At 42.6% G+C, this 13,056-nt stretch overlaps 1 protein-coding gene across 1 annotated transcript in view; it reads left to right on the top strand.

The window, feature by feature from the left end:
* Positions 1-645: 645 nt before the first annotated feature.
* Positions 646-13,056, top strand: part of LOC126106746 (putative protein TPRXL) — a gene marked incomplete at its 3' end in the record, with an annotated part of 154,690 nt that continues 142,279 nt past the window's right edge. The window contains exon 1 of the mRNA XM_049913120.1: positions 646-651. Within this exon, the coding sequence (XP_049769077.1) occupies positions 646-651 (6 nt within the window). The remainder of the gene's footprint in view (positions 652-13,056) is intronic.

The raw sequence follows: 13,056 nt of genomic DNA, 5'->3' as shown, positions 1-13,056 counted from the left end.
AATACGGTGATTAGTATATGGTACCAAATTAAGATTTATTCAGAAAACAGGATGAGCAATATTTCTAGCCTAACATGACAATCCAATACACTCGCTAACCTAACTAGTCTATCACTGGCACAATGTATCCTTTTTTCCTAACTCCTTAAGTCAACACTGAACCCGCAAGTGATTCTAGTGAAGTTCTCCCTGAATGGACACAGACTCAGAGAGCGACAGTCAAAGAGCTTGTGGAATACGAACACATTTAGAATTACAGTGACCTACTTTGGCTGATGATTGCTAATATCACCGTAATACTCCGTGATGATTACGGCGGTCGGCCCAGCCAATGTCGTGATTCCGTCTTTCCCGTGAGCGAGCTTGGCTTGTATCTCAAACGTGGACGTGATTTGCGTCCGTAAACTCCTGTACGTAAGTGTCCAATTGCGGTGTCCGTCACGAGTCAATACTCAAGCTACTTGCACATATGCCAGGAGTAGTTGGTCGACTCAAGTGCGCGGCAGCAAAGATACACTTCAGATTGCGTATGAACACCACAAGTTAGTACAAATCTGTCTCTCTTATCAGAGGAACAGATAACGCTACGTGTGTGGAGTCGTATGCTCTACACTATTCAGACTTGGAGAGTAACCACTGGACTCAATGCCGGTAATTTCTCCACCTACTTCTCCCCACGCTCTCCAAGCAGGGCAGCCAGACACCGCGACTGCTCCGCTCCAGTCCCGACCCCAGAGCCCTCCTTCAGATTTTTGCAGACTTGGCCATTCTTCGCCGCAGGGATCCGTGCGCGTTGGTAGCCATCACGATACAGACTTCCATGTATCCGTGCGCGTTTGCACCCAACCACGACACAGAATTCTCCCGCGGTTACTGTTGCCGCCAAACTTTTAATGTGTATCTCTACGCGCTCTGCGCAAATCCCGTCACAGTCTTCCGCAAATTTTCCATTGTGGCGCGAAATCGTCTCTCTCTCTTTCGCATGTAGCTCCTTCTCACTTCTTGTTGTGATGGCCCAGACTCTCCCAGCGTCTTTGGTGGCCTTAAGCGCCAGCCGACAAAGGGGTCCGGCTGTGTTGCAACTAGAGATGGGTCGAACTCGTTCATTCCCGTGAACTACTTCATTCATTTCACTCTTTGCCGTGAAGCGTTCAAATGAAGTAGTTCATTCATGAAGTACGGAAGCCTGGCGAAGTTGCCCAGTTCGCCGCTCAGCTGCGGCTACGCTCGCTTCGCCTCGCTCGTACAATAAAGCTTCGTAATACTTCACAATTTTACCAACAGATGGCCGAACTATGGAGTAACGTGCACGCAACGTTTTACGCTCTTACAACGTCTGAGCTAACTTAAATAGAGTATGGTCGAAGGGGACAAAGGAAAGATAAACAGAGAAGCCTGTCACATATAAAGAAAGTATTACATTTAATCTTGCTCAACATTTTCTCATGAAGCGCCCAAAACAGTCTTTATCTGCTAAGTGAAACATTATTTGTTGTATTCATGGACTGAAAACAAGGGCTACCAACGAAATGCAGTCCAATTTTATGTTCCTTTTAAAATTTAATCCAAAATAGAATGTGTATGTTTACCACTGTCACAAAGTCTATATATCTACTTTAAGTAATAATTCAGAAGTTTTCCTGTAGATTTATTTTTGTTGAGAATAATAACCCTCCAGATTCAAAACGTAAACTGTCACCTGTAGTCATTGGTACGATTTCAGTGTTATTAACATGTTGGCTGTGCGTGCTCACACAGCCAGCCTCATCGTTTGTATCTGTAACATTCATTTGTCCGCAAGCGCTGCCAACGGTAGGCTACCGGTAGACGCGAAGTATAACTGAACTGCACAAATAGTCACGGGTAAAGATGTCAGCACTGCAGGAAGCAGCTGACGCTGCCTTCCCCTCGCCCCTCACCTCCAAAATACCACCCAAACCTATCGTTTCCCACAAACGCCGCGCGATTCGTCGACAGGCAGTAGAGGGGGAACTGAAGTGAAGGGAGAATGAGTGACGTAGCGCCGATGTAATGGGATGAGGGAGAGGGGAAGAGAGTGAGTGAACTAGAAAAAAGTGTGGAGTGTGTTATCTGTGAAGAGTTTGAAGTACCAGTTCATTGAAATTGAGTGGTTAGTTCACACTTCACTGGAGTGAAGCGTTCATTTGAACGACTCATTCACGAGCTCCCCATCACTAATTGCAACCTCTGCGGCCATCTCGTTAGTCTGACATGACACACACAACTTCCTTTTCTGTGTCCATTCCCTCCTACCCGTGGGCCAATTTTCTCGTTTCGTTAAATGGCTATTTCTGTGTATTCGGTGTATTAGTACTGATTTAGCATCATATAAGGTGCAAAATCTGCTACCTTACAAACCTACTACCGCATTACCTATATTTGAGTTTGCATTTTCCCATGTATGCACAGTATGTTCCATTAATTTACGTTCAGGGTCAACTGCCAGACCCTGCACCAATCATCAATTCTCTCCAGGTATTTCTGCAGATTCTTACTATCTTCTGGCGTTCCTACTTTGTTATAGACAACTGCGAACAGCCTTGAAGAGCATCCGACGCTTTCTACTAGATAATTTATACAGGGCTATTACAAATGATTGAAGCGATTTCATAAATTCACTGTAGCTCCATTCATTGACATATGGTCACGACGCACTACAGATACGTAGAAAAACTCATAAAGTTTTGTTCGGCTGAAGCCGCACTTCAGGTTTCTGCCGTCCGAGCGCTCGAGAGCGCAGTGAGACAAAATGGCGACAGGAGCCGAGAAAGCGTATGTCGTGCTTGAAATGCACTCACATCAGTCAGTCATAACAGTGCAACGACACTTCAGGACGAAGTTCAACAAAGATCCACCAACTGCTAACTCCATTCGGCGATGGTATGCGCAGTTTAAAGCTTCTGGATGCCTCTGTAAGGGGAAATCAACGGGTCGGCCTGCAGTGAGCGAAGAAACGGTTGAACGCGTGCGGGCAAGTTTCACGCATAGTGATGTGAAAGATTCAGTGTTTAAACCTCCTCTACCAAGAAACGTGCCACAACTGCGAGCTCGCATCAACGATGCTTTCGAACTCATTGATGGGGACATGCTGCGCCGAGTGTGGGAGGAACTTGATTATCGGCTTGATGTCTGCCGAATCACTAAAGGGGCACATATCGAACATTTGTGAATGCCTAAAAAAACTTTTTGAGTTTTTGTATGTGTGTGCAAAGCATTTTGAAAATATCTCAAATAATAAAGTTATTGTAGAGCTGTGAAATCGCTTCAATCATTTGTAATAACCCTGTATATACTGTAAACAGGAACGGTCCTATCACACTTCCCTATCGTACTTCGGATATTACTTTTACGCCTGTCGACTTTGTTCCGTTAAGAGCGACGTGTTGAGTTCTATCCGCAAGGAAATCTGGAATCCAGTCACAAATCTGCTCCGATACTCCGTAAGCTCATATTTTTTTCATTGAACAGCAGTGCGGGATTGTGTCAAATGCGTCTCTGAAATCGAGGAACACAGCATCAAGCTGAGCGCCGCTGTCCACTACGCTGTGGATCTCGTGGAGGAACAAAACGAGCCAAGTTTCGCAGGATCTGTGTTTGCGCAATCCACGTTGATTTTTATGGAGGGGATTTTCATTCTCCAAAAACGTCATAATTCTTGAGCGTAAGACATGTTTCATAATTGTACTTGCTTCGACTGACTGTCCTGTCGGTTGCTGGTAGAATATTTCTTATATTATGAATGAAAAAGACTACTCTGGTTAATCTTTTATAATATTTATTATTTATTTCACGAAAAGGTTTTCGGATGTTACGCATTATCAGGTATCAGGAGAAGTACGAGAGTGAGTCAACTGAAAACAAATATTTTTTTAAATATTATTTATTGTGCAGAAGTGGTACAAAACTGTATCACTTGTCAACATAATCTCCCCAACGCTCAATGCAAGTTCTCCAGCGCCTACAAAGTGCATAAATTCCTTTAGAAATAAATTCTTTTGGTAGTCCGTGCAACCACTCATGCACCGCGTGGCGTACCTCTTCATAAGAATGGAACTTCTTTCCTCCCATTGCGTCTTTGAGTGGTCCAAACATATGGAAATCACTTGGGGCAAGATCTGGTAAGTAGAGTGGACGAGGAAGACACTCAAAATGGGAGTTAACCCAGGTTTCGTCCCCAGTAACGATTCTTGCAGGGAAGCCATCACCTTCTCGTTCAAGGCGGCGAAGAAGTTCTTCACAAGCATCAACACGTTGTTCTCTCATTTCAGGAGTCAGCTGCCGTGGCACTCATCTTGCAGACACTTTGTGAAACTGGAGCACATCATGCACAATGTGGTGTACTGACCCATGACTAATCTGTAAACATGCTGCAATGTCATTCAGTGTCACTCGGCGGTTTTCCTTCACTATGGCTTCAGCTGCTGTAGTGTTCTGTGCAGTCACAACTCTTTGTGCCTGACCTGGACGAGGAGCATCTTCCACTGAAGTCACACAATTTGCGAACTTCCTACTCCATTCGTTGACTTGCTGCTGTGACAAACATGCATCGCCATACTGAACCTTCATTCGTCAATGAATTGAGGTTTCACACCTCCGCCGGCCGAAGTGGCCGTGCGGTTAAAGGCGCTGCAGTCTGGAACCGCAAGACCGCTATGGTCGCAGGTTCGAATCCTGCTTCGGGCATGGATATTTGTGATGTCCTTAGGTTAGTTAGGTTTAAGTAGTTCTAAGTTCTAGGGGACTAATGACCTCAGCAGTTGAGTCCCATAGTGCTCAGAGCCATTTGAACCATTTTTGAACACCTCCACTACGCAAAAACCGAATAACAGAACGCTGTTCTGCCCTGGTGTAAGTCGCAAGTGGGGCGGCCATCTTTATACTGATACTGCGCCGGTATGTGTGCGTCTGCACTATGCTGCCACCTACAGGCCATTCTGCACGCTGTTTGTAGCACACTTACCAACTTACAGGATAACGGCGCGAAATTTCGATTTGTTATTACACATTTGTTTTCATTTGACTCACCCTCGTATACAGTACAGTGAAATTTTGTTGGATCGAAGATTTTTAACTACTGCATCTACAGAGCAAGTCCGTTTTCAGAACGAAAAATGTTAACGTTAGATTTAGGAAGAATAAAGATGGGCTTCAGTGTAAAAGCGATGTAAGATTATTTAAGTAAGATAAAATATGTGCCATATAAACTAATAAGCTATAGACTAATTACAACAGCTGTACATAGGAGAAAATAATTGAACAATAAAGTTCGGTGATATATTCCAAAGATACGGCTGAAAAAATTATCTTTTCTTTAATACATTCTAAATTACAAAGAAATGCGGTATAATATTGATATTAAGCAGGTGGGTGACGCGTTGTGATTATACAAAGTAAAATTTTTTAACACAACAAGAGACGTTGTAGTAACTGACGTAAAGGAAAATGGAGCATCTAAATAGGAGGGGTGATTTACAAAATGGCCTGGATGGAATTATGTGCAGCATCTGCAGTTCAAAGTGGCGAGTAAGGGAACTGTGTCTGGTCATTCAGTGCTAAGCTTGAGATGATGGACACGTGTTTGCTAATTTCTGTTACTTCAAGATAGATCATCTTCCTTCCTCTACTGATGCGATGTAATACTTCATGTTTCGCCTTGTATCTATGGGACTGTTTAAGCTGGTGGTCTGCAGAAGTAGAGTCTCTTTTTCTAAATTTCCAAGTTCTGTGGCGTTCCTTCAAGCGCATGTATATTGTCCTGCGAAACTGACCTGTACAGAATTTGCCACATTTGCAAGTAATGTTATATATTCCACTCTATCTCTAAGCTGGAGTGCTGTCTTTACCATTGGGCAAAATGTGTGGAACAGTATTATCTACACAATATGATGTTTTTACCTTCCTGGATTTAAGCTTTCTGACTTGATCTTTGGGATGTGTTACCGGACTGCGCGACATGTATGGTAATAACCGTCACTAGATGAGTATACGCTTCAGTTATTGTTCTACGACCGATCTTTCGCTCACAGTTCATTTTCACGGGGAGTTACGGACTTCCAGTACAGGTCAAGTTGAAGTTGGTAACTGTGTCCCGGATATCAGTGGGTATTAGCAGACGATTATACTTCCAGAGTATACAGATGTCAGAGTAAAACAAGACTTTTCGTACTTCTACCGGATGACAGCGCAATGTTAACCCACTTTCAGGTCTGGTGTGTGGCTGAGGGTACTTTGTATTTCTGTCTGATTTTTAGTACAAATTGATTTCGAATTAACTTCCCGATGAGGGAGAGACCTGAAAGTTTCAACACAGCCGAGAACCAGATGACAGTGCAATTTAACTCTGTTTTCCTTTTGGTGTGCGGCAAAGGGTAGTTTGTGTACCACTGCTATTTCCCCGTTTTCTTGTTCCAGTCGTGAAAGTTTTGCAGTGAGAATGGTTAGCCTCCGTGTAAACTGAAATGTCTCTAATTTTTACCTTCATAGTCTTTTCGCGAAATGTACGTAGGAGAAAGCAGTATATTAGTTGACTTAGATGGAGATAAACGGAAATAAACCTGAAATTTGTCAAATGTTTGTGTTGTAAACTCATTAAAATGTTTTAAACCGAATGGAAAAATTCACACGTCCAAGACTGAGAAACAGGAAACAATTAATTAAATAAAAAGGTTTTTAATGTAACACCCTTTTAAAACGGACTAAAGTATAAAATAATTTCTGATATCCCCATACACATTCACAACCCTGTACATACAGTCATGAAAATTTGTGCTTGTGAATTTTTATAGCTATAACAATATTTGTAAAATTTAAAACGAAAAACATGGGGTGCATTCAATAGCTAATAGAAAGGAGCATAGAGGATAGCTGTTGTTGAGAAACATCACGTAACAGTTTATATCATTTGCATTGCAATAACATTGTCATTGACTTAGGTGAACTTTCATGCATTAGTTCTGTATTACATGAGCACTACATTTTTCGTTTTACACTCCTGGAAATGGAAAAAAGAACACATTGACACCGGTGTGTCAGACCCACCATACTTGCTCCGGACACTGCGAGAGGGCTGTACAAGCAATGATCACACGCACGGCACAGCGGACACACCAGGAACCGCGGTGTTGGCCGTCGAATGGCGCTAGCTGCGCAGCATTTGTGCACCGCCGCCGTCAGTGTCAGCCAGTTTGCCGTGGCATACGGAGCTCCATCGCAGTCTTTAACACTGGTAGCATGCCGCGACAGCGTGGACGTGAACCGTATGTGCAGTTGACGGACTTTGAGCGAGGGCGTATAGTGGGCATGCGGGAGGCCGGGTGGACGTACCGCCGAATTGCTCAACACGTAGGGCGTGAGGTCTCCACAGTACATCGATGTTGTCGCCAGTGGTCGGCGGAAGGTGCACGTGCCCGTCGACCTGGGACCGGGCCGCAGCGACGCACGGATGCACGCCAAGACCGTAGGATCCTACGCAGTGCCGTAGGGGACCGCACCGCCACTTCCCAGCAAATTAGGGACACTGTTGCTCCTGGGGTATCGGCGAGGACCATTCGCAACCGTCTCCATGAAGCTGGGCTACGGTCCCGCACACCGTTAGGCCGTCTTCCGCTCACGCCCCAACATCGTGCAGCCCGCCTCCAGTGGTGTCGCGACAGGCGTGAATGGAGGGACGAATGGAGACGTGTCGTCTTCAGCGATGAGAGTCGCTTCTGCCTTGGTGCCAATGATGGTCGTATGCGTGTTTGGCGCCGTGCAGGTGAGCGCCACAATCAGGACTGCATACGACCGAGGCACACAGGGCCAACACCCGGCATCATGGTGTGGGGAGCGATCTCCTACACTGGCCGTACACCACTGGTGATCGTCGAGGGGACACTGAATAGTGCACGGTACATCCAAACCGTCATCGAACCCATCGTTCTACCATTCCTAGACCGGCAAGGGAACTTGCTGTTCCAACAGGACAATGCACGTCCGCATGTATCCCGTGCCACCCAACGTGCTCTAGAAGGTGTAAGTCAACTACCCTGGCCAGCAAGATCTCCGGATCTGTCCCCCATTGAGCATGTTTGGGACTGGATGAAGCGTCGTCTCACGCGGTCTGCACGTCCAGCACGAACGCTGGTCCAACTGAGGCGCCAGGTGGAAATGGCATGGCAAGCCGTTCCACAGGACTACATCCAGCATCTCTACGATCGTCTCCATGGGAGAATAGCAGCCTGCATTGCTGCGAAAGGTGGATATACACTGTACTAGTGCCGACATTGTGCATGCTCTGTTGCCTGTGTCTATGTGCCTGTGGTTCTGTCAGTGTGATCATGTGATGTATCTGACCCCAGGAATGTGTCAATAAAGTTTCCCCTTCCTGGGACAATGAATTCACGGTGTTCTTATTTCAATTTCCAGGAGTGTATTTTTACAACTGTTGTCACAGCTATTAAAAATTCACAAGAACATATTTCCAGGACTATCTTTGTTGCGTTAAGAATCTGCATGGGGCTATAAGAAATTATTTTATACTTTTTAGCGCGTTTTGATATCGTGTTATAAATAATGCTGAACGTAAGAGATACACTACACTCAGAAGGCTTGGAGAAATGTAATTAGTCATTCTCACAGTAATATATTTATTTAGACCCTGTCTGTAGCTGAAGAAATTTTGCAGAAATCTAGCAGTTTTCCATCTCACACACAAAATTGTATTACAATACTCTCAAATTTTTCAAATGTAATGTCTTGTACTGGAGTAAAAGAATCTGTCACGTTACGTTTATTTTCGTGTTGTTTTTAGTGGCCGTCACTTATTTGCAACAATTGGACAGCATCAGCAATTAAGCTTTTGCCTGTAGTATTCAGCTTACATGTTAGTTCATGCCTGCAAAAGCCCGTCGTTAGCATCTCACTTTTAATGGTGCCGTGGAAAAATTTGGTATACTTTCTGTAGCAGACTCGAGAATTACATTTCTAATAGCGACCCATAAACCACGTACATGAAACATGAAACGCCGATAACCGTGCAAACTTCATCTAAAATGTAACAGGCAGGCAGTTAGGTAAGACTACAACACGATTCAGCTGACATTCCTGCCAGACCGCCATCTCCGCAATTTTAATTGTACTGATAAACTAAACTGATAACTTCCACCTACTTAGTTATTTCGGCAGTAAAAATAACTGACAGTTGCAAATAACTGCTAAAAGTAACTAATATAAATAACCGTAACCGCTATTACTGATGCTCCGAATCAGTCGTTTGGCTTACCTACACTTTATGATCTACTTTTTACTATTTCAAGTATCGCTGCATAATTATGGGGGCGTATGAATAAAACAGGGAACATACTTTATACTGGAAACTTCGAAGAACGTTTTCAGGTTCACATGAATAAAGCGAGACGGAGAATTTTGTTGAACCGAAAACGTTCTCAGTGTGAGTAAAAGCGTGGGGGAATTTGCTCAAAACAAGGAACATTCTCCGATTTCGTGTGAATAAACTAGAGGAGATTCTCACACGCGGAGAACATACCCGTTTTTTGAAGTGAGCTCTGAAGCAAACTTCGAGCTGAGTAAGTTCTGTTGTGATTAAGTTTTACCGACTTTTTGGTAGTAATGGCAGAATTTATTTTGCTTAGAAGGCAAAAAAGATGTACGTAGCAGACATACTGAAGAGAATAACTGTCTAAGTTTATACCGATTAAACAATAAAACCATTATTTGCCTGGCGAACTTCCTTCGAGAAAATCATGAAAGAAACGGGGGCGACCTTTAAAACTAAGTGAAAATTGGAACATTTTTTTTGTTTTAATTGAATCAACTGTGGGTTTCTGGCGAAACATTGTAACTTAACTAAACCCACACTGTTTTTGACTGTTTTACAAGGTTATTATTAACGTTATTGCACCACCTAAGTTTCAGGTTATAAGCTCATTTTCAAGTATATTACTTGGGCTTATAACCCGAAACCTAGGATGTGCAATAACATTAATAGTAAAATTGTGAAACAAGGCCAAAAACAGTGTTTGTTAAGGGGGGTAGGACGTCAAACGGGCCGACTTGGAGCAGGAGAGGCACCACAGGACATTTTATTTTCTACTGTCTATACTTTTACAAATAAATTCATAAAACTGTCAGCAGGACCAGGAAGGATTGAGGACTCACACTCATAGGAGTGGAAGTTCAAAAACGTAGCAAAATACCTTTTTTTTACATGTGAAGTTTTATCATTTTTTCACTTACTACTGGCTGCATTCGTTTCTGTAGGTACACTTTTCTTCCTAAGTGAGAGAGATTCTTCGATGAATTTTGCACAGTATACTTCCAGTACTTACAGGTGTATGAAACTCTAGAATTTTCCAAATCTATGAAAAACTGTGTTAAAAATTGAGATAATTAACTATAAAATTTGAGTTTTTTCTAACCATGTTTAAAATGCAACAGTTCATTAATTTTTTAATGAATTAAATAAACTCTAGAGTTTCATACACATGTAACTACAGTTTGTATGCTGTGCAAAATTCATTGAAGAATCTCTCTTACTTAGGAAAGTGTACCTATAGCAACAAATGCAGCCAGCAGTAAGTGGAAAAAATGATGAAATTTGACATGTAAAAAATGTATTTTGTTACGTTTTTGAGCTTCCAGTGCTATGAGTATGAATCCTGAATCCTTCCTGATCATGCTTTCAAAGTTTTATGAATTTATTTGTAAAAGTATAGACAGTGAAATTAAAATGTACTGTGGTGCCTCTCCTGCTCCAAGTCGGCCCGTTTGACGTTCTATCCCCCCCCCCCCCCCCTTAAGTTAATTTTTGTTATTTAGCAGACCTAAGTTTCCAGACTGGTGTGCGAGAGAGAAGACTTAGGTATACACCAAGATAACTGTGTCACTCACGCTTTCGGATGTTCAGCGCGATGTCTTTTCACGGCATAAATATTATATCAGAAATGAGTAGGTGCATCAGAAGAATTACTAACTGGTTTGTTACAAACCTAACGATCTGTTTCTCGTAACGAACCACACGGGAGACCGATTACGCGCTTGACAGTCGAGCAGAGCTTTGTGTGTCATGGTTATCACTGTTAGCATTCAACCGCTATTCTTATACATGTATTTTAACAACACGTTTCAAGAGACAATGCTCCCATCATCAGGTTGTAAAATCTATGTCATGAAATTAAACGGGCTAAAAAGACAAAATACCATCACATATAGTTGGGAAGTCCATAGAGTAAAACAGAATTAAAAGTATATTGGACTGTGGGTCCTCGTCTTACACTGAAGTTGTTGACACAAGTCAATGGCCGTCCCACAGCTACCAGATATGCTGTCGCACTGTGCCGGCTCGGGAGCTGTTGTGGACTGACGTGCCTAGGTGTTGTGGCGTGGTTACAGCCGTGTGCTTGACGGTAACGCTATGCTATTGGGCGCCTGATTTCCTTACTGCATTGGTCTGCCATCGTTAGCCTCTCGCAACTCCGTCTGTGACATGCTACAAGTTTAAAGTCGCATACCTGCCCTAAAATAATTCTAAAAACCCGCTAAAAAATCTCATTTCTATAAAATTATCTTGTGCATTTAGAATATTGCTTTGTTTCTTTTCATGGATAGCTATCTCGAATTCCTCTAGTAAATCAAGTTTCCTCCCTTTCTTTTCTACATGCAGTATTTCTACGTTATCTTCTATGCTATTAAGGGGATGGCCTGTTACATATATATGGTTCGCAACAGCTGATTTGTCATAATTTCCTAACCTGAACGCATCTTTATGTTCTTTATACCGGATCGCGAATGATCTTCCTGTCTGCCCTATATATTTTGCATCACAAGCTCTGCACTGAATCTTATAAACTTCCGATCTTTCAAACTTATTTCTCTTCTCGCCAATATCATGCTTAAGGCTATACCTTACTAGTTTATTAGTCTGAAAAGCTATTTTGACATCGTATGCGACTGATGCCGTGATCCCGAATGATTCATGCCATCCGCAGGCTTATAAAGAAGCTGCTTTCCGTAGTCTCGTGCATAGGACAGTCAATATACCTAAGACTGAAAAAGATAGGGGAACTGAAATTAATAACGTTAAGAGAATAGCGATGAATAACGGCTATAGAATAGATATGGATAAAAAACTGTTACGGAAAAGTAATAAGCGCAAAAAGAATAAACCTGATGGAGAGAAAGTGAAAATTATCACGATTCCATACTACGGAACAGTCTCACAAAAGACAGCAAATATTTTTAAGCCATACGATGTTAAAATAGCTTTTCAGACTAATAACCTAGTGAGGTATAGCCTTAAGCACGATATTGGCGAGAAGAGAAATAAGTTTGAAAGATCGGAAGTTTATAAGATTCAGTGCAGAACTTGTGATGCAAAATATATAGGGCAGACCGGAAGATAATTCGCGATCCGGTATAAAGAACATAAAGATGCGTTCAGGTTAGGAAATTATGACAAATCAGATGTTACGAACCATATATATGAAACAGGCCATCCCCTTAATAGCATAGAACATAACGTAGAAATACTGCATGTAGGAAAGAAAGGGAGGAAACTTGATTTACTAGAGGAATTCGAGATAGCTATCCATGAAAAGAAACAAAGCAATATTCTAAATGCACAAGATAATTTTATAGAAATGAGATTTTTTAGCGGGTTTTTAGAATTATTTTAGGGCAGGTATGCGACTTTAAACTTGTAGCATGTCACAGACGGAGTTGCGAGAGGCTAACGATGGCAGACCAATGCAGTAAGGAAATCAGGCGCCCAATAGCACAGCGTTACCGTCAAGCACACGGCTGTAACCACGCCACAACACCTAGGCACGTCAGTCCACAACAGCTCCCGAGCCGGCACAGTGCGACAGCATATCTGGTAGCTGTGGGACGGCCATCGACTGGTGTCAACAACTTCAGTGTAAGACGAGGACCCACAGTCCAATATACTTTTAATTCTGTTTTACTCTATGGACTTCCCAACTATTTGTGGTGGTATTTTGTCTTTTTAGTCCGTTTAATTTCATGACAGATTTTACAACC

This window comes from Schistocerca cancellata, chromosome 10 (genome assembly GCF_023864275.1).
Source record: "Schistocerca cancellata isolate TAMUIC-IGC-003103 chromosome 10, iqSchCanc2.1, whole genome shotgun sequence".
NCBI lineage: Eukaryota > Metazoa > Arthropoda > Insecta > Orthoptera > Acrididae > Schistocerca > Schistocerca cancellata.
Note: the sequence above shows the minus strand (reverse complement) of the source record. Positions and strands in the feature narration are given on the sequence as shown.